We start from the raw sequence: 27862 nt of genomic DNA, 5'->3' as shown, positions 1-27862 counted from the left end.
GAAGGATCAACCAGGGAAGTAGAACTAGGAGCTCCACATAATCAATAGCTCATATTTTCTTGAAACTTGGAGCTCACTTTTCCAAAATGTTCCAGGAACTTACCGGGTACATTCTTGGCACCTTTACCGTACCTAATGTGTATTTTCCTGAAGCTGAGGAGCTGAGCTGTGTCATGAGGGGAATTACCACTGGTGGTTTCCAGAAAAGTACCTGGTAAGTTCTAGGAAAATTCTCCATCAGCTCCTCTTTTGCGTTTTGGAAGCTCATCTCTAGGTTCTGGAACAGTCCCAACAACGTTCCAGAAAAATACGGTAAGCACTTTAAACCCAGTCAGTAAGTCCAATAGACGTTTCAGGAAAGTAACCCTCTGAGTTTCATACATGTACTATAAAGTTTTAAGATAATATAAGTTTTATCACAGCTGACACAAGGTTGTATGGGGCCATAAGCAGAATTTGACTCGCCGCCCTTCTTAAGAACATATGCACCACTAGTGTTTCATTACAGATCTGTTGAAATCTGGGAGAGCTGGGCAGGTTTCATTGACAAAGCTTAAAAGTGATAATTGGTTATAATGTGCTGAGACGTATTTAAGAACAAACTGAGCTCAAACATAAAGAAAAGACACACAATCCAATATTCCTTAGCGTTAGAAATCATGATGCTAAATCTATCCCAAAGAGTTTAATTACAGTTCTTGAAATTGTTCTGGCTTGCTACATTGCTACTGACTCTACGTCGTCATCTATCTTTTTATTACCCAACAACAGAAGGGTGGTCTCACATGACAGGATGTATACAAGTCTTTTGTATGAAGGAAGAAACTGTGGTAAATCAAATTTTAATGGGGTGCAGCAGCATATGCTTTCCTCTTCCCCGTTTTCATCATCAGCACGGAGATATATAGATATAAGAGCACTCATATCTATAAACGTGATGATTGCCCATCAAAGCTCCTCCTGTAGTTTTGATTTAACCATCATCTCTCATTAATTCACACTGCTACGTCGTACACTCCACGTGGTACAGTTGGTGACAGATTGTAAGAGTTGGTACTGAAATGAATGCGGACAGACCCAGAGATCCACATTTAACGTCTCCAGAAACAACATCTTTCTATCAGTCCTACTCTGCTTAATTTGCTCCTTCATTGCCTTCTATTGCTGCCTCATTGTACTTTGCTGCTGCCGCCGTCTGACAAAATTACTTCAATATGTCATTTAAAAAAAAAAACACATTTGGGAAAAGAGCATACATCTGGAACGGAAACAAGAGCACAAGACATCGAAGCTTCCTTCTGATAAACTAACCGTATTAACATGGCTATAATATGTTTTTATGCCTTTCAAAACATTAGGAGCGAGATCAATCTTCCAATATAACAATGGAGTATCTGATTGAAATTCGCAGTGCCTCACTATATTCTCAGGACGGCAAGGCCAGGCAGCTTGTGCTTTTGGCCCTGCCCTGTGGGAGTTTTTAGCTACAAATCAGGAACCAAAACCAATGAAGGTCGTAAAAAGAGGTAAGGCCAGAACAGGGAGCGGATGTCAAGGTTTGAGAGCTACAGGTGCCGGGGGCTAGCAGGGAGCTAGCTCTTTGTTTACTAGTGCAACTCTGACATTGCTGCAAGCAAGAGACATTTAACATGAACTTTCTTGTTTGTAGAAGTTGTCGACTTTTTCCACATCGTGCCACATTGCAACTGTAGTCAGCAATGTGTTTGTGTAAGATTTAATGTGATGGAACAACACAAAGTAGCCCATTATTCAGAAGTGGACTAAAACAGACTCATAAGTCTGATTTTTTTAGAAACATTTTTCGTTGACATTAATATCCAGAGTGTCACGATTTGTGGTGGTGAGGTGGTGATGTAAACACGGTGGACCCAGGTTATGGTGAGAAATTATGATTTACTGATAAGTAAGCACAATAATCCAAAGTCCAGGCAGCACAGAATGAGCCGAAGGCTAAGAGCTCATAACCGGTAGCACAAAATAGACATCTGACGACAGACGAGATGGTAGCATAGACAAGACGATACGAGGGCCGGACAAGGAAACAAGAGACACAGGTGGGTTTAAATACACAGGGAGACAATCAGGAGAAACAAGGAACAGGTGTGACCAATCAAGGGGTAGCCAGGACAACACTCAATTGACATAGAAATAAAAAATAAACGCAGAAAAAAACAAATCCTGTGTATTTTCCTACCGAAAACCCCCCAATTATTCTTTGTAAAGTAGCTTGACCTCCGTCTGATTGCATGGAGAGTGTCAGTAAACATAAATTTTTGAGTCTTGCTACAGATTTTCAGTTAAACTCAGGTTTGGACTTTGACTGGGCCACCCTAACGCATAAAAATGCTTTACTTTAAGTCCTTCCACTAAAACTCTAGTTGATTTCCAAGTGATCCTCCATCCCAATCTCAAGTTTTTAGCAGCCTTTAAATGTTTTATATACTGTATATATGTATATATATATATATATATATATAGCTATATTTATTTATTTATTTATTTTGTAGGATTGTCTCATATTTGGCTCCACCCATTAATAAACTCTGATCAGCTTCCCAGAGTCAGAATGGTAAGGAGGCAAAAGCTGGATTAATAGTTTATTTTTTTTTTTCTTCTCTTAAGCCTGCAAGTGTATATTAGGGTTGAATAAGCTTCTAATTTATATAGAAAAATGCATGTATAAATATCTTTTTTATGTTGAAGAATATATTTTAAATGGTCAAGTCTTATACTGAGTCTTAATCTAACACTTTAGTAGAGTTTGAATAAGAAAGCAGGGATCAGATGCAGAGTGCAAGTTTTCAGAGTAATAAAATATGTCCATTATTTTCAGAAAGATGTCTAAAAACGACATCTCGAAGGTCCGCAGCATTAAGATGACTAATTTTGCCCTAAAGTGCCTTCACTTCTGTGACCTTCTTGTTCTTGGTTTAATTGACACTGATGTTAAACGTTCCTCTCAGGAGTGATAACATTAAGTAGGCTGAAGTCAGCGCTCACGCAGCAGTGAGAGAGGAATTAAATTGTTTTGTCCGAGTTTGCCTTCGGGCTCAAAGGTTTAACTGTTGTCAATCGGTGTAAAGCTTCAAAGAGTCACACTGACCTCAGCTCACTCCCTTAGGGGGACTTCTCTCTTACTTTTAGCGTGGCATTCAGTGACACCTTTGGGTTTGACGTAAACTTCAAGCCTGGATTTCACGAATTCCATTTTTTACAAGTTTTCCAGAAACAAGATTGAATTTTTATTGGATGTGCTGCAGTGGTGTTGGGCTTGACTGCGTTCAGCATGGACATGGTGTCAAGAATATACACATAAAGGATTTTATCTTTTACCATTATGTTTTCCATGCCACATGTATATGTTCAAAGTGAAGAATAAGCTCACATTCTTCACTTCGAATGAAGAAATGTACCTTAGGAAATTTAAAAATGACTAAGATTTTAAATTTGAAGACAAAACTAGAAAATTTCGGAAGAAATTTAGCCGGGGCCTGCCAAGGCGCGGCCGTGGGGTTCGGGCCCGGCGTCGTCGCGCCACAAATCGGCGTCGACGCCAAAGAACGCCGCGACGTAAGCAGTGGCACGCGGAGAACCACAAGAACGTTAAGCGAGGCGGACGTGCACCGTTCGGTACGATTTAAAATGTTGTCGAGGCTTTTATTTTGGAAGTTTTGTTAAACTTCATTTCAAAGGGCCAAACTAATCCCATGCGTAATAGTCTTTGGGTTAAAATAGTTATATAATGCTCAAAACACAAGTAGCTGATGTAAAAATATTCAAGGCTTTTATTTTGAAATTTTCAGTATGCTTCATTTCAAAGGGCCAAACTAATACCACGTGTAACAGTGCTTTGGATGAAAAAGTCAAATAAAGCCAAAAAGAGCAATTACGTCATGTAAAATTATTCAAGGCTTTTATTTTGAAATTTTCAGTATGCTTCATTTCAAAGGGCCAAACTAATACCACGTGTAACAGTGCTTTGGATGAAAAAGTCAAATAAAGCCAAAAAGAGCAATTACCTGATGTAAAAATATTCAAGGCTTTTATTTTGAAATGATTATTATGCTTCATTTCAAAGGGCCAAACTAATACCACGTGTAACAGTGCTTTGGATGAAAAAGTCATATAAAGCCAAAAACAGCAATTACCTGATGTAAAAATATTCAAGGCTTTTATTTTGAAATTATTATTATTCTCCATTTTAAAGTTCCAAAGTAATCCCATGTGTAACAGTGCTTTGGATGAAAACGTCAAATAAAGCCAAAAACAGCAATTACCTGATGTAAAAATATTCAAGGCTTTTATTTTGAAATTATTATTCTCCATTTTAAAGTTCCAAAGTAATCCCATGTGTAACAGTGCTTTGGATGAAAACGTCAAATAAAGCCAAAAACAGCAATTACCTGATGTAAAAATATTCAAGGCTTTTATTTTGAAATTATTATTCTCCATTTTAAAGTTCCAAACTAATCCCATGTGTAACATTGCTTTGGATGAAAAAGTCATATACGGCCAAAAAAAGCAATTACCTGATGTGAAAATATTCAAGGCTTTTATTTTGAAATTATTATTCTCCATTTTAAAGTTCCAAAGTAATCCCATGTGTAACAGTGCTTTGGATGAAAACGTCAAATAAAGCCAAAAACAGCAATTACCTGATGTAAAAATATTCAAGGCTTTTATTTTGAAATTATTATTATGCTCCATTTTAAAGTTCCAAACTAATCCCATGTGTAACAGTTACTGAGTTAAATCAGTTATATACAGCCCATAGCAGCAAGTAGTTGTAAAGGCCAGTTCTCAGTCCTGATCTGTTTCAACTGAGGATAGATAGAACTACAGTGATGCGTATTCGTAGTCCAAATCAGCAGCCAATAGCCTCTTGAGTTCCGTTGCTATGGCAAATAATGGTCTCAGCAGGTGTGAGCTCTGAGCTGTGAGCTCTCAAACACACAAGTGTGTTTGAGCAAACACACTTTACTGAAAAAAAGCATTGGAAACAAATCCTTCTTGTTCGGGAACCGTAATACATATTCGAAAAGCGTTTTAAGCGTATGACAGTTCAATGTGTCTTCTGCGATAGTCCCGAGATTCATATCTGTACCTCACTCAGAGCATTTACAGTAATGAGAGAAAGAAATGTTGTGCCCAGATATGAACCGAGATGGGCTGTCACTCTAATGTGAAGAAAAATGAGAAACTTTGGGTCGCTTAGAGGCAAATTGTGGACAAACCGTAACTGGTATCGACGAGCCGTCTTCACTTTCGAAGAGATCACAGACGTATCTACAAAATGAAATTTGAATGGCATTTCTAGGTGAATTTGTGACGACACAGCAAATCCTCAAAAATAGGGTATTTCTAGGATTTTTCCCATTGAGTTATAATGGGGTTTTTTTCGTAGTTTTTTGCGAATTATGTCGCCACGTTAAGCCCAAATCCCACCAGAAGTAATAGCTCCAATGGCGTGAATTTTCTGCACGTTTTGATACCTCATTTGTAGGTGTGCACCCAGCGGTACGAGCCGCATTAACGGTGACGGAAGAAAAATAAAGAAGACTAGAAAATTTCGGAAGAAATTTAGCCGGGGCCTGCCAAGGCGCGCCCGTGGGGCATGGGCCCGGCGTCGTCGCGCCACAAATCGGCGTCGACGCCAAAGGACGCCGCGACGTGATCAGTGGCACGCGGAGAACCGCAAGAACGTTAAGCGAGGCGGACGTGCACCGTTCGGTACGATTTAAAATGTTGTCGAGGCTTTTATTTTGGAAGTTTTGTTAACCTTCATTTCAAAGGGCCAAACTAATCCCATGCGTAATAGTCCTTGGGTTAAAATAGTTATATAATGCTCAAAACACAAGTAGCTGATGTAAAAATATTCAAGGCTTTTATTTTGAAATTTTCAGTATGCTTCATTTCAAAGGGCCAAACTAATACCACGTGTAACAGTGCTTTGGATGAAAAAGTCAAATAAAGCCAAAAAGAGCAATTACGTCATGTAAAATTATTCAAGGCTTTTATTTTGAAATTTTCAGAATGCTTCATTTCAAAGGGCCAAACTAATACCACGTGTAACAGTGCTTTGGATGAAAAAGTCAAATAAAGCCAAAAAGAGCAATTACCTGATGTAAAAATATTCAAGGCTTTTATTTTGAAATTATTATTATGCTCCATTTTAAAGTTCCAAACTAATCCCATGTGTAACAGTGCTTTGGATGAAAAAGTCATATAAAGCCAAAAACAGCAATTACCTGATGTAAAAATATTCAAGGCTTTTATTTTGAAATTATTATTATTCTCCATTTTAAAGATCCAAAGTAATCCCATGTGTAACAGTGCTTTGGATGAAAACGTCAAATAAAGCCAAAAACAGCAATTACCTGATGTAAAAATATTCAAGGCTTTTATTTTGAAATTATTATTATGCTCCATTTTAAAGTTCCGAACTAATCCCATGTGTAACATTGCTTTGGATGAAAAAGTCATATACGGCCAAAAAGAGCAATTACTTCATGTAAAATATTCAAGGCTTTTATTTTGAAATTTTCAGTATGCTTCATTTTAAAGTTCTGAACTAATACCACGTGTAAGAGTGCTTTGGATGAAAAAGTCAAATAAAGCCAAAAAGAGCAATTACGTCATGTAAAAATATTCAAGGCTTTTATTTTGAAACTTTTGTTAAGCTTCATTTCAAAGGGCCAAACTAATACCACGTGTAACAGTGCTTTGGATGAAAAAGTCAAATAAAGCCAAAAAGAGCAATTACATGATGTAAAAATATTCAAGGCTTTTATTTTGAAATTTTTGTTAATATTCATTTCAAAGGGCCAAACTAATACCATGTGTAACAGTGCTTTGGATGAAAAAGTCAAATAAAGCTCAAAAGAGCAATTACATGATGTAAAAATATTCAAGGCTTTTATTTTGAAATTTTTGTTAAGCTTCATTTTAAAGTTCAAAACTAATCCCATGTGTAACAGTGCTTTGGATGAAAACGTCATATACGGCCAAAAAGAGCAATTACATGACGTAAAAATATTCAAGGCTTTTATTTTGAAATTTTCAGTATGCTTCATTTCAGAGGGCCAAACTATTCCATTGTGTAACAGTGCTTTGGATAAAAAAGTCACATAAAGCCAAAAAGCGCAATTACCTGATGTAAAAATATTCAAGGCTTTTATTTTGAAATTATTATTATGCTCCATTTTAAAGTTCCGAACTAATCCCATGTGTAACATTGCTTTGGATGAAAAAGTCAAATAAAGCTCAAAAGAGCAATTACATGATGTAAAAATATTCAAGGCTTTTATTTTGAAATTTTTGTTAAGCTTCATTTTAAAGTTCAAAACTAATCCCATGTGTAACAGTGCTTTGGATGAAAACGTCATATACGGCCAAAAAAAGCAATTACATTATGTAAAAATATTCAAGGCTTTTATTTTGAAATTATTATTATGCTCCATTTTAAAGTTCCGAACTAATCCCATGTGTAACATTGCTTTGGATGAAAAAGTCATATACGGCCAATAAGAGGAATTACGTCATGTAAAATATTCAAGGCTTTTATTTTGAAATTATTATTATGCTCCATTTTAAAGTTCCAAACTAATCCCATGTGTAACAGTTACTGAGTTCAATCAGTTATATACAGCCCATAGCAGCAGGTAGTTCTAAAGGCCAGTTCTCAGTCCTGATCTGTTTCAACTGAGGATAGATAGAACTACAGCGATGCGTATCTGTAGTCCAAATCAGCAGCCAATAGCCTCTTGAGTTCCGTTGCTATGGTAAATAATGGTCTCAGCAGGTGTGAGCTCTGAGCGCTGAGCTCTCAAACACACAATTGTGTGTTTGAGCAAACACATTTTACTGACAAAAAAGCATTGGAAACAAATCCTTCTTGTTCGGGAACCGTAATACATATTCGAAAAGCGTTTGCAGCGTATGACAGTTCAATGTGTCTTCTGCGATAGTCCCGAGATTCATATCTGTACCTCACTCAAAACATTTACAGCGATGAGAGAAAGAAATGTTGTGCCCAGATCTGAAATTCTATTCAAATACATGGGAGAGAGCCTCAGACAGCCTCAGAAAATCCTGTCGCATGACTTTGCTCTGAAGCACCGTGACAGAAAACCGTACGGTCTAGATAAATTTCGAAAACATTTTACCGGAGCAGACAGGCGTATCAATGTCAGGACCGATTTTGATACTAATCGTGCGATATTTGTGGGCGTGATGGCGATTTCAAAAATGATTTGGGTTGAAAAAGTTGTCTTCATCTCTCACTCTAAGCAGCCAGAAACGCACTCTAACTTTAGGAAAAATGAGAAACTTTGGGTCGCTTAGAGGCAAATTGTGGACAAACCGTAACTGGTATCGACGAGCCGTCTTCACTTTCGAAGAGATCACAGACGTATCTACAAAATGAAATTTGAATGGCATTTCTAGGTGAATTTGTGACGACACAGCAAATCCTCAAAAATAGGGTATTTCTAGGATTTTTCCCATTGAGTTATAATGGGGTTTTTTTCGCAGTTTTTTGCGAATTATGTCGCCACGTTAAGCCCAAATCCCACCAAAAATAATAGCTCCAATGGCGTGAATTTTCTGCACGTTTTGATACCTCATTTGTAGGTGTGCACCCAGCGGTATGAGCCGCATTAACGGTTACGGAAGAAAAATAAAGTTCTATAATAATAATAACTAGAAAAACAAAATTTCTGAAGAAATTTAGCCGGGGCCTGCCAAGGCGCGCCCGTGGGGTATGGGCCCGGCGTCGTCACGCTACAAATTGGCATCGACGCTAAAGAACGCCGCAACGTAATCAGTGGCACGCGGAGAATCGCAAGAACATAAAGTAAGGCGGACGTGCACCATTCAGTATGATTTAAAATATTTGTCAAGGCTTTTATTTTGGAAGTTTTGTTAAACTTCATTTCAAAGGGCCAAACTAATCCCATGCGTAATAGTCATTGGGTTAAATCAGTTATATAATGCTCAACAGAGCAATTATCTGATTTAAAAATATTCAAGGCTTTTATTTAGAAATTTTCAGTATGCTTCATTTCAGAGGGCCAAACTATTCCATTGTGTAACAGTGCTTTGGATAAAAAAGTCACATAAAGCCAAAAAGCGCAATTACCTGATGTAAAAATATTCAAGGCTTTTATTTTGAAATTATTATTATGCTCCATTTGAAAGTTCCGAACTAATCCCATGTGTAACAGTGCTTTGGATGAAAAAGTCATATACGGCCAAAAACAGCAATTACCTGATGTAAAAATATTCAAGGCTTTTATTTTGAAATTATTGTTATGCTCCATTTTAAAGTTCCGAACTAATCCCATGTGTAACAGTGCTTTGGATGAAAAAGTCATACAAAGCCAAAAACAGCAATTACATGATGTAAAAATATTCAAGGCTTTTATTTTGAAATTATTGTTATGCTCCATTTTAAAGTTCCGAACTAATCCCATGTGTAACAGTGCTTTGGATGAAAAAGTCATACAAAGCCAAAAACAGCAATTACATGATGTAAAAATATTCAAGGCTTTTATTTTGAAATTATTATTATGCTCCATTTTAAAGTTCCGAACTAATCCCATGTGTAACAGTGCTTTGGATGAAAAAGTCATACAAAGCCAAAAACAGCAATTACATGATGTAAAAATATTCAAGGCTTTTATTTTGAAATTATTATTATGCTCCATTTTAAAGTTCCGAACTAATCCCATGTGTAACAGTGCTTTGGATGAAAAAGTCATATAAAGCCAAAAAGAGCAATTACATGATGTAAAAATATTCAAGGCTTTTATTTTGAAATTATTATTATGCTCCATTTTAAAGTTCCGAACGAATCCCATGTGTAACAGTGCTTTGGATGAAAAAGTCATACAAAGCCAAAAAGAGCAATTACATGATGTAAAAATATTCAAGGCTTTTATTTTGAAATTTTCAGTATGCTTCATTTCAGAGGGCCAAACTATTCCATTGTGTAACAGTGCTTTGGATAAAAAAGTCACATAAAGCCAAAAAGCGCAATTACCTGATGTAAAAATATTCAAGGCTTTTATTTTGAAATTATTATTATGCTCCATGTTAAAGTTCCGAAGTAATCCCATGTGTAACAGTGCTTTGGATGAAAAAGTCATATACGGCCAAAAAGAGCAATTACCTGATGTAAAAATATTCAAGGTTTTTATTTTGAAATTATTATTATGCTCCATTTTAAAGTTCCGAAGTAATCCCATGTGTAACAGTGCTTTGGATGAAAAAGTCATATACGGCCAAAAAAAGCAATTACGTCATGTAAAATATTCAAGGCTTTTATTTTGAAATTTTCAGTATGCTTAATTTTAAAGTTCCAAACTAATCCCATGTGTAACAGTGCTTTGGATGAAAAAGTCACATAAAGCCAAAAACAGCAATTACCTGATGTAAAAATATTCAAGGCTTTTATTTTGAAATTATTATTATGCTCCATTTTAAAGTTCCGAACTAATCCCATGTGTAACAGTTACTGAGTTAAATCAGTTATATACAGGCCATAGCAGCAGTAGTTCTAAAGGCCAGTTCTCAGTCCTGATCTGTTTCAACTGAGGATAGATAGAACTACAATGATGCGTATTTGTAGTCCAAATCAGCAGCCAATAGCCTCTTGAGATCCGTTGCTATGTTAAATAAGTTTCACACCAAGGTGTGAAGTGTTAGTGAAACAGCCTGAGAGCCTCAGAAAATCCTGTCGCATGACTTTGCTCTGAAGCACCGTGACAGAAAACCGTACGGTCTAGATAAATTTCGAAAACATTTTACCGGAGCAGACAGGCGTATCAATGTCAGGACCGATTTTGATACAAATCGTGCGATATTTGTGGCCGTGATGGCGATTTCAAAATTATTTTGGGCTCAAAAAACCTCTTCATTTCTCACTCTAGCCGAGATGGGCTGTCACTCTAATTTTAGAAAAAATGAGAAACTTTGGGTCGCTTAGAGGCAAATTGTGGACAAACCGTAACTGGTATCGACGAGCCGTCTTCACTTTCGAAGAGATCACAGACGTATCTACAAAATGAAATTTGAATGGCATTTCTAGGTGAATTTGTGACGACACAGAAAATCCTCAAAAATAGGGTATTTCTAGGATTTTTCCCATTGACTTATAATGGGGTTTTTTTCGTAGTTTTTTGCGAATTATGTCGCCACGTTAAGCCCAAATCCCACCAGAAGTAATAGCTGGAATGGCGTGAATTTTCTGCACGTTTTGATACCTCATTTGTAGGTGTGCACCCAGCGGTATGAGCCGCATTAACGGTTACGGAAGAAAAATAAAGAATAAAGAAACACTTTCTCCGACAATAGCAATAGGTTCCTGCCATTGCTTTGCATGGCAGGCCCCAATAATAATATTAAAGAGACGCTTCTCTCCGACAATAGTAATAGGTTCCTGCCATTGCTTTGCATGGCAGGCCCCAATTAAAGAGACGCTTCTCTCCGACAATAGTAATAGGTTCCTGCCATTGCTTTGCATGGCAGGCCCCAATAATGAATGTCCGCTTTTCGTTGTGTCCAAAAGCTGAAAGAATAAACACAAGAATAAATTAATCACTGCTAACTTTGACCACTAGATTTTTTTTTTGTGCCAAAAATTGGCAACAAAAAAGCCAATTTTTGTTGCTCATGGTTGGTTTCCAAAAGCAATAAAGAGTAAAACATCCAATCAAGCGAATACTTAATTAGTCGGTTGAATTTTGAATGGAAAATTGTGGTCAGAATATGAAGAATTTGAAAAATTCTTACAAAGACGACCTGAAAAATGGAAGCAACTGGAAAAAATAAATAAATAAATAAAAATTTTCGTGACACAATCAACAAATGCTATTTTGGGTTTTCACATTGGAGCAGCTGCACTGGCTACGACGTACTTGACAAAGAAAAAACAAAAAACTTTTTACCAACATTGAAAACCTCCTTTGCAGATAATGTTGTGTCAGTAAAAACTCAACAGAATATCGAGTTTATCTAGTTTGGGACTTGATGGACACTTTTAATGGAGTTTCGGTGAACTTGCTGCGTGTCGCCATCCACGCAAAAACGTTAACAGAAAACGGCCTGCTGTTTTCAGCAGCCTAACCTCGCTGCATTATTCTTTAACTTTATACACCGATATGCAGATAGGTAGGCCACTTGGTGATTTTTCCAGGGTCACGTTAATGTGTGCCAGAAGGAGGCTGAGATTGAACCTACAACCTTCCGATCACGAGACAACTACTCTCCCCACAGTGAAGACAAAAACTTCTCAGCAAAATGTCCGTCCAGTAGTTAAAAAGGGCCTGGAATAAATTGGAAATATGCGTCTTGGACCAAAGAGGGTTGCGCCCGCATGTCTCGCCTGCTCTCTTTGGACTGTCATCAAAGTTTACGCCGGGGTTGTTAAAAGCCAAGCACGGAGCTCGTCCTGACCAAAGATCAAAGCTCACCCAAAGCTTTCATGCATCAATAGCTTTGCGTTCATTGTCAGCAGCTTGCCTTTTGTTCGTGGATGAAGAATGAGCTGCGCTAAAAGCGGCTGTGTTGTTCCAAACACAAGAGAAGGCAACGCAAACACACTGGGCCGCTCATCTCAAATCCCTTCTGCACCACCTTTACACGGCTATATGTCTTCGAGGCTCACTAAAATATTCATCGGGGGCTGGAAGAACAGCACAACGCCACAGAGGACCACATGACAAATGCACACATTCAGAGAAGCGCGCAGGACACTGCTGCGTGTGGAAAGTGTCCGATGCGTCGGTTCAGTGGTTTTAATACCGACTAGATGAATCATGTGAGCCGTGACGAGACCTTTTCAAGAGATTGTTATCCGCAGCAGAACTTTACTCAGCTCCTGCTCACTGAACACAGCCCGGAAAACTGAAGTGGCCCTCCTATAAATTACAGCAAAGACCGAGCCTATGTCGACGGCTTCGGATGAGCACGGATTGCTTGAATGCACAGCACGCCACCCAACATTACAGTTGCATGCACGGACCAGTTATTATTTTACCACAGCGGAGGCCGTCTGCAGTAAACAAATTATCTGTAACAGACTCATGGAGCACGTTTCAGCTCCCGTTTTGCTTGCAGCCCCACAGCAGTTTCTGGGCTCCTGGTTTCTAAGACATGATTGAATTTTGTATGCGCACATTCTGGCACAAGGACAGGTCAGTGGTCGCCGTGTAAAACGTCTCATCGTCACATGTTCATCACCACACTCGAGGCGGAGTTATTTTAACTTTTGTGAATGACGGCGCGCACAATGGGGAGTAACAGGCGGCTGCAGGAGGGAGCCGACACGGAGAGCCAAACGAGACGAACATGTCTCGTTTGAGTTCAGCGCGTTTGAGCTGCTCGTTTCAGTTTGTCCCAGTCCGATCCAAATTTATGATGCACGTTGGGAAGAAAAGAAAACTTCTGCCTTTAGATTGAAAACATGCCCTCAAACAACATTCAATTTCTTGCAAAAAATTAAAAAAATAAAATTGGGGCCGATTCGGCTCCTTAATGTGGTTCTTTGTTCTTCTCACTCTTCATCATTCGCATCCACTCTTAATTGAATTAAAAGCGCGGGCCTAATTCCAGCTCATCAGCTTACTAAAGTCTCGTATCTTTATCATTTACAAATCAGCTGCTTCGTGTGGAAGGGCATTGCTTTTGTCCAGGCTACGATAAATTGCGTTATTAATTTCAAACAGAAATAAATCGGCATATTCTTGATTTGCTCAATATTCCGTTCACAATATCCTAAAACTGAGGAAAGTGTCATGACGGGGTTTTTTTTTTTTGTTTCTTAGTCTTGACATGAGGTTGCGCATCTTCTGCTTTTAAAAAGTGTTGGGTTTTTCTCCATCTTGCAATGGATTGTTGCTCAGATTTGTATGCATGATACTCAGCTGAGTGGACAGTTCAATTATTAATATTTTTGCCTAGAGCAAAGCTTGCAGATGTAAGCATTATTATGTTTTCACGTAGCTTCACATGAATATCAAAATCAAGCCATAGCAACCAAAATCCCCAGTATTTATGAAAGAAAAATCATTTTCAATGCTTTCTCATCACCAGAACAAACACAAAAATCACATGCAGACAAATCAAACCCTAGCTGTATTATTTAGTAGCAATTGTGGAGGTTTGAAGCACAGCATCGAGAATTTTTATGTTAAAAATAAAGTCAGAAATCTCAGTGACTCATGAGGTCAACAAAGGTTTTGTACAATGCAATCTGACACATATGCATTAAAAGCAAGTCATGTTATTTCCTTCTCAGCAGAGTATTAATTTCGGATCCGAATCCTTTCTCTCTCCAAATTCTACCCCTCTCGTAAGCAGGCTTATATAGACGTTTCTGATTTATTTTTGATGTTAAGGCCGTAGAATCATTTAAAATGTGCAGGGAGTGAGTCCGCATGCTCCTTTTTCCAAGTTAATTTAGCTTTCAATGCCTGGTAGTTGGCCAGTTTTACTTTTTGACTACAGTAAGAGAGAAAGGGCGAACGGGATGGTGTGTGCAATGACACAGATTAAACAGCGGGTGGCAGTGTCATCGATGACCCGCATGTAGGGTTTATTGAAACAAACCAAGTCGTGCATACACACGAGAATAACTTTTTTTTTTTTTAAGTTCTGGGAAAGTATATTTGAGCGACAGGGGTTGATCATTCCAATAACTAATTAAAATTAGGAGTTATTGTAAAGCTTATTTCTACCAGTTATTGTTTCAACTATAAATTATCCCCTCGCCAAATTTCATTTTCAGCAGTTCCCCTGCTTATGAATCTTCAACTATTCAGGTTATTCAGGGATTAGGCATCAAATTATATAAGTCTTCGTGATGTCTTTTTGTTGTTGTTGTTGTTTTTTGTTCAACACCCCCCGTCCCACCAGGCTTCTCACGGTGAGCACGACAGAAAAACTGCCAACTGCAACATCTACCCAAAATAAAAATAAAAAAACCCCAACAAAAACAAACATGCAAGTTATCACCTGGATGCATCGTGACACTGACTAGATTAAAGAAATTCACTCCCGAATAAATATCGACCTAGTTGTGAATCGACTTTCGTTCAGGTCACTTTCCTTTGCGGGTCTAATGAGTCATGACATCATCCGAGCCCCCCCGAGTCTTCCTCCCACGCTCCCCCAGCCCACTCCCCTCCTTTATTTGAAGGCGCTCCTCGCTCCATCTCCCCAGTCAGCGCTGCAGAGGGACGACAGACGAGAGCCTGATGGTACAACTGGGTCACTTTTTCTCCGGTCGTACCCTCACTACGGCAAAATGAAGCCTGCGCTTATCGTGGTTTTTGCTCTTCTTGCAGGTAAGGGTGAATAGTTGCTTTTTTTTTTTTTTTTACTATTATTTTTTTCTATTTTTATTTTATGTTTTTTTTTTTTTTTTTTTTTGCATCCGTACAGATAGTTGCTAACGAGTTCAGCACCAAGGACAGAGATAAGTCTCGCAGCTTCGCATTTGACTAAATCCTACTTTTTCCATTCCTACACAGAAACTGTCGCGCTCCCAGTTGGCAAAGAGGGGCAAAAAGATGTGGTATGCTTCAATAGTATTTCTTTTTTCTTTTTCCAACTCATAACACGATCACGTCGGTATCTTGAACGGAATAAGATGCTTTCTTTGACTTCTGCAGGTTGCACGATGTCTGGTCGAAGTCTTGACCAAAGCGCTGTCCAAGCCGGACGTTCATTTGGATGAGGAATGCAAAGATATTCTCCAAGCAGGTTTGTTAGAAAAATATAACTAAGTTTTTTTTTTCTTTCTATTATATATATATATATGCTGCAAAAGACATTTTGCATGAACTACATATTATTTGTTTTATTTATTTTATTGCTCTCAATCGGGTTAAATGAATGGAGTTGGAAACTTTAAGGAAGATTACCGTCTGAGGATTCTCCACAATTCAAACAGTGCGTCAATACGCCGATTTCAAGAAGCGGCGTATTTCAACAGTTATGGCGTGAAACACACTATAAATGTGTATATTTTTGTAATTCTTTTGTTAATTTAAGGTCACAGTGACTTCTTTATGAGGTGGGGGGGAAAAGAAAAAAAGAGTACTTTGTTTTCTTAATCATTTTTTATAATGGAAAAAAAAAAAAGAGGCACAAGTATCCAACCCAACTGTTTTGCCAAAATTTCATGTGCAAATCTTTTGGGGGTATTTCTGTAGGGGTTTTGCAAGTGACTCAGTTTTGTCTTTTGTAGATTTTTCTAAAAATAACTCATACTTAGTCGAACTGAGTGAAAAGCATAAAAAGCATGTTTTAAGTCTTGCCACAGATTCCTAAATCGGCTGTATGCTTAAGGTGGTTAATTGTGCTGAAATCTCAACTTTTCTCAGTCCTTTGCAGGTTTCTTAAAAGATTGTCCCTGCATTTAACTACGTTGACCTTTTCCTTAAAACTATGATCAGCTTACTGGCTACTATACTACAACAAAGCATCACCACACCATCATACAGCCACCACCATGTTTCATAGTGGAGAGTTCATAGTGATGTCAGTTTTCCTTGAGCATTTTACTTGAAAGCCAACAAGTTCAGTTGGGTTTCATTGTATTAGAGCAAATTCTTTACTGCATCCCTTTGTGCCAAACTGGAAAAAGGGACGTCTTACGGCTTTATTGTTCATAAAGCTCAGATTTAAGTAACTCAACTTTCTTTCCACTCTACAGAAATTTATCTATTCCCAGATGTTACGCCGTAGATTAAGTTTGCAAGACCCTGTGACATACTCTAGAGGCTGAAATCAGCTAATCCAGTCAAAGTTCACAATTTTATTTTTCTTTGTTTTTCCTTAGGTGTCAAATATGCCCCAGAGAACAAAAAGACTACAGAGGGAATTGTAACACCGGAGGACATCTCTCGTGCGGGGGCCCCTACGGCAAAGACGGCGGACGTCAAAGACATTGAGGCACTGCTGAAATCTGTGGAGGAAAAGAGGGAAACCCCTGAAGATGAGCGGAACCAGGAATCGTGGAGTCTGATAGAGAAGCGGGATGGGGAGCAGGAGGAAGAAGTACGAGAGAAGCGGAGCAGCTGGAGGCCAGGAAGATTCCACCAGAGGAAGAGCAAACGAGGAGAGGAAGATTATGACCGCAGTCAGGAGAGTTGGGGAGGCCTTGAAAGGAGGTCCGATGACGAAGAAGAGGACGGAGAAAGTGAAGAACGAGAGAAGAGGAACTGGAGGCCCGGAAGGCACTACCAAAGGAAAAGTAAACGGGATGAGGAAGACGGGGGAGAGCCAGAGGAGGAACGCAGTCAAGAGTACTGGGATGCAGACAAGAGGCTGGAGAACGAGGAGGAGGAGAGAGAAAAGCGCATATGGAAACCTACACATCGCTATCATCACAAGATAAAGCTCCACAGGCGCAGCGACGAACCATCCGAGGGTGAGGGATACGAAGACCGCAGCCAGGAATCATGGGACGTTGACAAGAGGAGCTGGAAGGCTGGCCGATTCCACCAGAGGAGACACAAGCGCGATGAGGAGCCATCGGAAGAAGCAAGGGAAGAGCCTGAGGAAGAGCGAAGCCAGGAACATTGGGACGTTGACACTGGGAGAGAAAAGAGGGAGTGGAGGGCGGGAAGGTATCATCAAAGGAGACAGAAGCGAGATGAGGAGCTTTCGGAGGAAGCGAAGGAAGAACCTGATGAAGAGCGAAGCCAGGAATATTGGGATTTTGACACCGGAAGAGAAAAGAGGGACTGGAGGCCAGGCAGGCATTCCCAAAGGAGGCACAAACGCGAAGACAGGCTTTCAGAGGATGCCAAGGAAGAGCCTGACGAAGACCGCAGCCAGGAATATTGGGAATTTGATACTGGGAGAGAGAAGAGGGACTGGAGACCTGGCAGGCATTCCCAAAGGAGACACAAACGTGACGAGGAGATTTCGGAAGAAGCCAGAGATGAGCCCGACGAAGAACGGAACCAGGAATACTGGGACTTTGACACAGAACGAGATAAGAGGAGCTGGAGGCCCGGCAGGCACCACCAGAGGAAACACAAGCGTGCCGAAGAGCTTGGAGAGGACGGCAGGGCAGAGCCGGAGGAAGAGCGCAGCCAGGAATATTGGGATTTTGACAAGAGAGATGATAAAGAAGACGTAGAGGTAGAAAAGCGGATCTGGAAGCCCACCCACCGGTACCACCACAAGAGGAGACTTCACAAGCGAGGATCGTCAGAGGAAGAGATGGAGCCGAGGGGCGACTCGGAAGAGAACACAGAAGAGGAAAAGGACAGAGATGAAGCCTTGAGGTATTCTTACCCAATTCTTTTGTTGCGTCCCTTATATGCAGTGGATTGTAGATTTCATAATTTTAGTTGCAAGACACAAATGGACCAACATGAAGCTGTTGGGATGAACTAACAGAATATATGTGGCATCTTTCTAAATGGATCATTATTAGGTACCTGGCTGAGAAACGCAATCCCTGGATTTACAGAGGCTATTACCACCCGGCCTGGTATAAGAGAGACTCAGATGAACATGCTGCAACATCCGCTAAGGTGAGCCTCTCTAATGATCATTTTAGTTTAACCTGTTTGTATTAAACTTTAATAAGATTTTAATGAAGCTTTCAGAAGTTTTAGAACATGCCTTTAATGACCTGAAGTACTGCCATCCCAGAGCTCATTGCTAAGATGTCTAATTGTTCTGTTTCGTTGTTTTAGATGGATGAACTGACCAAGCTGCTCAGTTACAAGTTAAACCAGCTGGCTAACCAGTCCACTAAAGAGGAGGATAAGAGGAGTTCACAGCAGAGAGAGCTTACACCACAGGAGGTTCAGTCATGCTGTTTTTTGATTAATTGTCCAAGTGTACAGCTTTCTTTATGTTTTAATATCTATGCAAAGATAACAACAGAACACATTTTGTTGAAGTGCATCATTTCAACTGTATGCAAGTCATTTGAGACCAGGATGCAGCCAAAATGCAACAGGTTTATGCATATTTGCGTGGCTTGAGCAGAGCACATTTATTTTACACGGCATCTCTGCCAATGACACAAACTGTATTCGGTTGGCTCTGCCTCGGTCTCACTACGGCGCGCCTTCTCGTTCACCCCGTTCGACGTCCCCACGCCGGTGTTTTATGACTGCTGCAGTAATCATACCGAGGAGCGAATGATTGGAGTCTCTGAGAGCAATCAGCCCAAAGATGCTCATAAAAGTGTGGAGGACTTCTGCCTGCAGAGACTTATCTCATCTCGTACATTAGAGCGGGAAAAAACAAATTACCGAGGCAGCGTCAAAGTGATTCATTTGTTCCACGACGCTGCATCTTGCAGGATAAGAAGGGAATATGTAACCCAAGCGAGCGATTAACCTATTAGAGGGGTCCTCCTGACACAGAAACAGGCTTACATAAATACTGTAGCCCACGGGTCTCAAACTCCAGTCCTCGAAGACCGCAGTCCTGCAACTTTTAGGTGTGCCTCTGCTGCACCACACCTGAATAGAATAATTAGGTCATTAGCAAGGCTCTGGAGAACTGATTTACACAAAGAGGAGGTCATTAAGCCATTTCATTCCAGTGTTTTGTAGCTGTGGTGCATCTAAAAACTGTAGGTCTGCGGCCCCCGAGGACTGGAGTTTGAGACCCCTGCTGTAGACAATGTGAATGCAGAGCTGGCCCAAGGTATAGGCAAACCAGGCAAAGGCTCAGGGTCCCAAACACTGGGACACACAAAAGAAATGAGTTCTGACAGTTTTGGAATGGCTCACTTGAAATATTTTCTAAATTTTTCTCATTGTAATGTCAGATTTCTTTAAAGTATAACAATAAATTTGGTACGTGTGCAAAGTAAATTGCTATTTTGATGGCAAACAAAACCAGTTTGGACAGTTGTGGGCAATTATATCTTCATAACTGCCAGTTTTCTGTGGACGCGCGTCGCATTTAAGCCCAACAAATTAAACTCAGACCCTTCTTCCCAACTCAACCAAACTTTTACTGAAGTGCTGGTGAAGTCAAGCTATGCTTAATATTCCATAAACAATGTTTGAATGGCATAAAGTAGCAATTATATAATGTTTGTTGTTGTTCCGGATCTTAAAAATAAATCCTTTATTCCCCTCCACTCCCCAACAGGAGAAACAGCTGGAAAATCTGGCAGCGATGGACATGGAGCTGCAGAAAATCGCAGCCAAGTTGCACGACAAGACCGCATAATCCCGGAGCATTTTACTACAGTCTGTGAACCATGCCAAGTTACTGTGCATCTACCTATTTAATGTGCTTTGTGTTAAAAAAGAAACAAAGAAAATTGCAAGAAAGCTCACATCCTACCTGCTTTATTTGATGTATTTGTGATGTTACGTCAAAATTAAAACAGCATGGGAACGGCTTGGATGTTTATATACGCTTTGTGATGATATGAAAAATATCAACAGAGACAAATTATTTAAATGTATTCGACGGCTCTCGTTCTGTTTGCACTCAATAAAAAAAACCAAAAAACAATTTATCCCTGGGACCAAATTAAAGTCGAATTTATTTCCAGAATTAATGCGGTTCACATTCCACCGTTTATTTTCCAGTGATTTTCATTGAAGTAGATAAAATAAACCTACATTAGCAACTGAATTGTATAGCAAGTTACTAAATAAAATACAACAGCTTTAGCAATAGCTGTGAAGGGATACAACACAAACTTGTCACTTAAAAGAAATGAATTCAGCCATCTCTTACATAAAGGAGCACATGGAGCTGAGATGACGTGTTGTTTTAGGGTTACACTTTACCTCTCAGCTGATCTGAGGACAAAGACAGGAGAAGGTGTTCTGATGAATACAAACCAGACACCCAGTCTCCTTTTCTGCAGAAGTGTCACTTCGGTTCGACAGAGTCTGAAGCAAAATCCCTGCAGGTGACACCAACGTGCCTCGGAGAAGATCTGATCCTTCTGCGTGTGTTTACCCCTCGGAGTCTTTCACTTTTTGTCTCTTTGGAGCTGGTTCCTCAGCCGCCGGTTCGGAGTGGTCCGTGGCCACGGTTGTCCCTGAGAGGAGGTAGCCCCCGCCCCCGCTCATCAGGAGCAGAGGATGGGTCCTGTCAGGCAACACCTGGAGACAAAGCAAGGGACAAGTCGTGAGGAATTAACTCTGGGAGAAACGAGTCCGCCTGTTGTCCACTTTGTACCTCAAACTGGCGCAAAGAAAAGTTTCTTACGCTTGGAATGGAGTATTTACACAAGTGTAAAAAGATTAATGAGGTGAGAGAAAATGAGAAGTAATGATTAAGCTTGATGTTTCATCATATGTTTTACAGTCGATTTGCTAATTCTACCACTAAATGCAGAAATTATTAGGACACTTCGTGATATGCTTACAAATATGACTAACTGCTCTGCAAACCAATGGAGCTAATGTTGGCTTAAACCAAACATCAGAAGTGCAAAATTATACAAATGGAGACCATTAAAAATAACATATTTTTCCTACATATTTTTGATGCAGAATTCTACAATTTATATGTACTCGCACATTTCTCAGTAAATTTTGGTCCATTTTGAAATGGAAATAAAGGTTCACCGTGGCTTACAGTGGATACATGGATTATTAGATATACAAATCTACAGAGGATGGGTAGATGCTCATTTTTCTAATAAAAAAACAATAAGAAAAGCAATCTGATAGCTGCAGGTTCCTATTAGAAATGCTGATTTTGATTTGATCAGGCAGACAACTGCATAGGGAATAAAGGTCCTTACATAAAATAAGTATATAAAGGAGTTCACAAACTCTTTTCATTACATATTCAGATCAGGAAACCGCCTAGAATGAATTGTATGTAGGAACCCTGACAAGTAAAACACTGAATCTGATCCAACTGGATTTTACGCCAAACAATACAGTATTTATTCACGGTGGCAGCATTTACCTGGTAATGCCTGAGCCAGGTGTCGGTGATCATGAGGTTGACAGTCCCACCTTGTTCCTTTAGTTTTGTGTAGCACTCAATAAGTGTCTGAAGACATTGAGTCAGAAAAGAACAAAAACGAAGGATTTAAATAAGAAAATACATGAATTAATACGTTCACAGGAAGTCAAGTGATATTAGATAAGATAGATAAGATAAGATAAATCTTTATTGTCATTGTCACAAGGACAACGAAATTCAAAGGGTGCCATCAGTCGGTGCACATGCCCAAAAACAAAAAATAACTGTCTCACAATTTACACACAACGCAAGAATCAACATACAACTGGCAAAAGAAAGAAAAATAAGAACAGCCACATTCTCACATACATCATTTATGATGATTAATGGTTGTTTTTGATTGCATTTAGTTTTGTTATTGCTATCCAGCCAGACTTCTGAAAAAACAGGCTGGTGTATCGTTTCCATCTGCAGCTCTTATTAGAAATTGTTCTCCTATAGTAAATTATCCTCAAAAGACACAATTACTCATACATCTTGAACTTTTCTGGTTTGTCACATTAGAAATAGAAACCTCAATGTATTTTAATGTGACAGAGCAACATAAAATAGTGTGGGATTTTAACATAGGAAAAAAATAAATAAGTAAAACAGACCTTTTGTGAATAAACCTCTGAAAGGTGTAACTTCAAGTTTTTTGAGGGGTATATCTCCACTAGCTTTGCACATCTAAAGACGAAAAAAATTGTCTCCATTCTCCTCTGCATCCCTACAGCATGACGTTGCCACCACCATGTTCCACACTGAGGATGGTGTGTTCAAGATGATGTGCAGGGTTCTTTTTTTTTTTTTTTTACAATTGCAAAGGGACTTTTCAGGACTTTCGTCCTCCGTAAAGGCCAGTTCTAGTCCAAGGGATACGAATATCTTTGCAACATAAACATTTATTCTTAAGAAGAAGAAACTGAGACATGAATTTTCTTACCTCTTTGAACTGAGAGAAGACTACAAAAGGCCGAGAAGGGGAGAGGAATTTAATCAAGCCCAAGAGAACAGAACATGGGTGAAACTGACTCGCTATCACCAACCTGCAAGCAAGGGGAAAAAAAAAAAAACAGATGATCAAGCATACATGTCAACAGCACATTCTGTAATTGGAAATGTGCAACAAGGCAAGATGGTAATTCAGCTCATCAGTGCTTCAAGCAACATAACACCCACAAACCATCTTACAGCTGCACGAGAAGCCGTCGAAAAGGCTGATTTAGGGCAGCGAGGAAAACTGTGCTCTGTTTATTGTTTATAGCTTCCAGTAAAGCCTGTATGTTATAGAAAAGTCTATGAGCGAACAAGATCAATACTTGTACTTCTGGCAGAGATGTCAGCTTCTTATAGCTCAGCCATCAATCATAAAAGCTATAAGGTCTTTTATTTAACGTGGGAGTTAACTACAAAGCAATCAATTTGTTCACCTTGGAAGAGCACTGCACGGTAATCACTTCGAGCCCAGAGAAAGGCAAATTTTTTTTTTTTACGACTATTATGGACATAGTTAATGATTTAATCATTCATAATTGTTCCCCTGTGTGAATGTGTCGTAATGGCATCTGCTTGGTACGCGGAGCCAGGACAGGAGGAGGAGGCTGCTGCTGACAGAAGCAGAGTGCTGCAGAGAAACGAATCTGAACGCAGAGGCGAAGAATCGGAGACCAACCCGTCAGCGTTTCTGCCTTCCAGCAGGGCAGCTGCGGCCGCCAGCTTCCGGCGCTTCTCCTCCAGCTTCACCTTTCTTTCCTGAGCCTAAAAGTGGAAATGCATTCCAGTTACAAAACACACATCGCTTTTATTTGATAGATAATTAGCAGAATAAGGTATAGCGTTAAAATACTTTTGCTTCTTGGCGTTTCTCCCTCTCGAGTTTCTCCCGGTCTTGGCCGTCGTCGTCGCCGGTGTTTGTCTCCATCCTCTCCTCGGCTGGACTGCCTTCCTGCTGTTCTGCCTCAGGCTGGATTTGCTCCTGCTCTGCAGCCGCATTCAAGCTCTTTTCTTCTGCATTGTTGGAAGAGATAAAGCACAGCAACCACATAAATAAATGGAGACAATTTAGGGCAACGGAGTGAGGATTCTGAACTGGGAAGTCAAGCTAAGCAATACTGAGAACAGAACAATGAAAATGACGCACTTTTACCTTCTAAAAGTAATCAAACCAAAACACATTAGGTAGGGAGGTTTTTAAAAACACGGTAGCTGAGCATCTGCAGTATATTTTGATCATAGCAGGTACTATAGGTTTTAATGCATATCTCTGCAAAGATGGTAAGCAAACAACAGAAGGTAATTCAATCAGTTTGTGTTCTATTTTATGATTATGCATCATTTTGTATTTATAGACAAACATCCAATAAAATACATTGAAGTTTCAGTGGCCACCCCACTGGCTCCCCAGCCAACCCAATAAATAAATATATACATTAATAACATTAAAAATAGAATAATAAAAGTATTAATATGAATAACTTATATATAGATTTTTTTTTCTTTTAGCTGTGCCCCGCCCCTAAAAATTGTACTGGCCTGATCTGGCCCCCCTTGTGAACATTTTCTGGAGGAGCCACTGTGAAGTTTGTGGCTGTGATGTGACAAAGTGAGAAAAACTTGAAAGGTTATGAACACGTTTTGTAGAGCTGCGTAAGTAAAAAAAAAAAAAAAGAAAAGAAAAAAAGATATATAAATCCTGGCTGTCGTTGGCAGTTCAGCTCTAATTTGTAGTAAATCTGTCAAAAATTATAAAAGAATGCCCAACCAGCAGTGGGGTCTTTGGCACTGGTGTCCAGTGTGCTTGCCAGCAAAGCGTTGACGCGGCAGATGGGAAACTCATGCAGCATATCGTGAAAATGTGCGGGGAAGCCGAAACACTCCACCCCCGCCCGGACCGGCCCACCTCCTGGGTACATCTGAATCACCGAGCCGTAGCCTGGACGGGGAGGGAAGAGAAAGTAATTACATAAAGGGCAAAAGAAAGGCTTCGGTCAAAGTCCGCAAAGACAGCTGAAATCTTTACAAGGTGGATGGTGCACACAGCTTGTTAAAGAAAACCTGCCTCCCATTCTCTCCATGATGGCTCCCAGCACAAGTCCAGCACAGGTCTCGAACACTAGAACTTTACTGCCAGCATGGATGTTTCCCAGAGTCAACATCTGTGCCAGTGTGTCATACCGCAGATGGCTGCATCACATGGAAACGCACACACTGTTGCAATCATACCGACATTTAATCCGCTCAAAAATCTGCCGATTTTCAGCCTGCAGTCTCACCAGATCTTCCCTGGTTCGCGGCCGTGGTACATCATGGCTATGATGCGGCAGGTCGGTTTCAGAACCGTCACCGTGTTTTCATACCTGGGAGGGAATGAGACGAGGACAGGCGATGAGACCAGGAACATTAACACATTACACTGATTGATGCCTGCAACCGTTTTGAGTGTGTGTGACTCACTTTTTCTTCTTCTTCTTAATGTACTTATCCTGGGCATATCCAGTCTTATTATTGAATGTTGAACTGTTATCTATGAGCTGCTGAATGATTTCCTGAGGTACACACAAAATAAATAATGCATTAACTCTCATCATTTCAGTTCATTACTAACCAAATATACGCTGAGAAATCAGTTGGTGATCAATATCAGACGATTTTATGCTTGACCAATTCTGATTGGGAATTGATTACCTGGAAAATGAAAGTCTGACCTTTTTCAGATTAGTAAATGTGCCAGACCTTGACAGAAATGGGTTACAGTGACAACAAAATTCTTGGGAGCTGATACTGAAGTACCAAGACTTAAAAATTACAGCTGAATGCTTATGTCAAGAAACGACATAAGCGTTTCGTGACTGTTGTCGTTGATCATTCATTAGTTTTTTTCTGGCTCTTCTTCTACATCTTTAGGTGAGCAAGAAAGAAGAATCGCTGAGTGAGCTATAATCTCCCTCATAAACGAGGAAATGCGATTGCTGTATTTGTGGATTTTTAGAGATGAACGGCTCAGTAACTTTGTTCAAGTTACATTTGTACCTCGTTCTTCAGACCTTGCTCTTTCATCGTCTCAATGTCGTCTCGGGTGAGTTTCTGTGATTTCCCATCATCGACGATGTTTCTGTTGTCTGTACCTGCCACCTTCACATCTAGGAGCCACACAGAGAGACAGTGAAACGCAGTTAAAACAAAGGCTCAACAGGATCTCTGCATTTAAGCACGTTTATATTTACAGAACCTGTAAAGGGGTATTAGAAATAGCTGGATGCAAAGACAGATTTTCTCCATTTTGAATTTAATATTTTGTGTAAATTTGACTTTGTTGATGGAAATTTACAAATTTGGCCAGGTTGTCAATTCTGACAAATGCATCGCAATAATTCCTTCATACTCCTTTAAAACTAAATGAAGCAACCTGATCCTTCAGCATTATTTTTTTGTGCCGTTCACTTCTATTTTATACAGATTTATTTTATTCACTACCAGTCTTATTTGATTTGCATATTTTCTTCATTCCCTAGCTTTGAAATTTCTTCAGAATTGGCAAAAAAAAGGTTAGTGTAAATCTACCAATTTGGATATTTGGCATGGGGAGAAAAATGAAAGTTAGCTAATAATTGTTTGAAAATGGCACACAAAAAAACAAAAAAAAAGGAGGGATGTGAAATAAAAACACAAACCGAAGTGACCTCACAATGGCGGAGAATGTATGGCACACCTGTGGAACTTCCCGTTTCCTTGTCTTCCTTTGGTTGCAATGTTCCTCCGGAGGCAATCTCAAATGTGGTGCCGTACAGATGTCCCACTACGTTATCCAGCAAGATCCACTGCTTCTCAAAGATCACCTTTCTGTGAGTAAACCAGCCAAATCCTGTCAATCGTCATCATTCACTCCAGCACCAGATAAACTCAGCGTACCCCTATCTATAAGAATTTATCATATAATAAACTGAAGCTGTTGCTTCCCAGTTTATATCAACATTTCACTTACTTCTTCCGCTGAATTTGCACCGCTTTGTAGACGTCCCCTCGTTTTAACACTATGTGGTCTCCCTCTTTGATTCTGTACTCATAATCATCATCTTCGTTGTGAGCCATGATAAACTATGTAAAGCAGCTCAAAACACAGCTGCTGGAGAAACGCGGCCTTCAGCTTAATCTTTAAAAGCGCTCTAAATAAGTGGAGGCATAAAAAAGGCACTGAATTATCCTGAGCCGTAAACAAAAATGTCTTAAATTGACATTCACACGTGTTAGCTTTCACTTCCCTAGCCTCCAATGACGTGTAAAACAAACGCGGAATGACGTTTCAGAATAAGTGCCACTGATTGGCCGAGTGAACGCCAGTCATATTTCCGTCCAATAGGCGCGAGGTACGAGCTAAACGGAAGAAGAAGAAAAAAAAAAAAAAAGACCACCGCAGGTTCCTTTGAGCTAAAACTGAATAGAGTAGGAATATAAAATAATAAATCATTTTTCCTATAGGAGAAATACTTTATGTGTAATTTTTCCTCTAGGAAAAATTATTTTTCCAACTGTAATATTTAAACAGGCAAGAGACATTAGTTAAATATATGCTCATTTGTGTTGATGTCCAACAGGTAAATAAAATAAACAAATTAAACTATATTATTTTGGGGGCATTTATTTATTCCTAAATATATAATTACAAAGTTTTCACACATTTATTTCTGACGTTAAATTTGTATATTTCTCTAATAGACTGCAGTTAGAGACGCATTTGGCTTTATGCTGGGGCAGCTTTAAAGTTGATATGAATAAATATAACGATTTTATATTCGTTATATTTTGTTACCCAAAACATTTCATCCAAATCCTTCTGTTAGTTACTATCATGCTCTTTCAACTATCAAATATA

General features: G+C 39.5%; 2 protein-coding genes across 5 annotated transcripts; one reads left to right on the top strand and one right to left on the bottom strand.

Moving 5' to 3' along the window:
- The first annotated feature begins 230 nt into the window (after positions 1 to 230).
- On the top strand, positions 231 to 20416 carry chgb (chromogranin B). 3 transcript variants are annotated; one of them, XM_023347979.1, is made up of 8 exons: positions 231 to 312; positions 15245 to 15368; positions 15555 to 15598; positions 15696 to 15786; positions 16868 to 18323; positions 18476 to 18575; positions 18741 to 18851; positions 20161 to 20416. In XM_023347979.1, exons 2-8 carry the CDS (start codon positions 15329 to 15331, stop codon positions 20239 to 20241), a joined length of 1923 nt encoding a protein of 640 aa, XP_023203747.1. In that variant the 5' UTR covers positions 231 to 312; positions 15245 to 15328; the 3' UTR covers positions 20242 to 20416. The 3 variants fall into 3 exon arrangements, with proteins under 3 accessions (XP_023203747.1, XP_023203748.1, XP_023203746.1); XM_023347980.1 differs by lacking the exon at positions 231 to 312 and adding an exon at positions 2036 to 2075; XM_023347978.1 differs by lacking the exon at positions 231 to 312 and having other exon boundaries at positions 13885 to 15368.
- A 201-nt stretch (positions 20417 to 20617) lies between these two features.
- On the bottom strand, positions 20618 to 27269 carry trmt6 (tRNA methyltransferase 6). Of its 2 annotated transcripts, none has more exons than XM_023347982.1 (12): positions 26975 to 27269; positions 26702 to 26832; positions 26023 to 26132; positions 25447 to 25538; positions 25266 to 25349; positions 25013 to 25176; positions 24755 to 24925; positions 23840 to 24000; positions 23666 to 23751; positions 22937 to 23039; positions 21952 to 22038; positions 20618 to 21134 (listed from the first exon to the last, which is right to left on the bottom strand). In XM_023347982.1, exons 1-12 carry the CDS (start codon positions 27079 to 27081, stop codon positions 20985 to 20987), a joined length of 1446 nt encoding a protein of 481 aa, XP_023203750.1. In that variant the 5' UTR covers positions 27082 to 27269; the 3' UTR covers positions 20618 to 20984. The 2 variants fall into 2 exon arrangements, with proteins under 2 accessions (XP_023203750.1, XP_005805701.1); XM_005805644.3 differs by having other exon boundaries at positions 25052 to 25176.
- Positions 27270 to 27862: the final 593 nt, after the last annotated feature.

The sequence above is a fragment of the Xiphophorus maculatus genome, chromosome 15 (assembly GCF_002775205.1).
Source record: "Xiphophorus maculatus strain JP 163 A chromosome 15, X_maculatus-5.0-male, whole genome shotgun sequence".
Lineage (NCBI taxonomy): Eukaryota > Metazoa > Chordata > Actinopteri > Cyprinodontiformes > Poeciliidae > Xiphophorus > Xiphophorus maculatus.
The sequence above is the reverse complement of the archived record's forward strand: the minus strand, read 5'-3'. Positions and strand labels throughout refer to the sequence as shown.

What these genes read in the sequence shown, in the direction of transcription:
- chgb (XM_023347978.1), top strand. Translation starts at nt 15,143, where the DNA reads ATGAGTCATGACATCATCCGAGCCCCCCCGAGTCTTCCTCCCACGCTC. An exon ending in GGTTTTTGCTCTTCTTGCAG is followed by an intron (nt 15,369 to 15,554) that starts GTAAGGGTGAAT and finishes ATTCCTACACAG; the next exon opens with AAACTGTCGCGCTCCCAGTT. An exon ending in CAAAGATATTCTCCAAGCAG is followed by an intron (nt 15,787 to 16,867) that starts GTTTGTTAGAAA and finishes GTTTTTCCTTAG; the next exon opens with GTGTCAAATATGCCCCAGAG.
- trmt6 (XM_023347982.1), bottom strand. Translation starts at nt 27,081, where the DNA reads ATGGCTCACAACGAAGATGATGATTATGAGTACAGAATCAAAGAGGGA. An exon ending in ATTAAGAAGAAGAAGAAAAA is followed by an intron (nt 25,350 to 25,446) that starts GTGAGTCACACA and finishes ATTCCCTCCCAG; the next exon opens with GTATGAAAACACGGTGACGG. An exon ending in AGAAACGCCAAGAAGCAAAA is followed by an intron (nt 23,752 to 23,839) that starts GTATTTTAACGC and finishes TTCCACTTTTAG; the next exon opens with GCTCAGGAAAGAAAGGTGAA.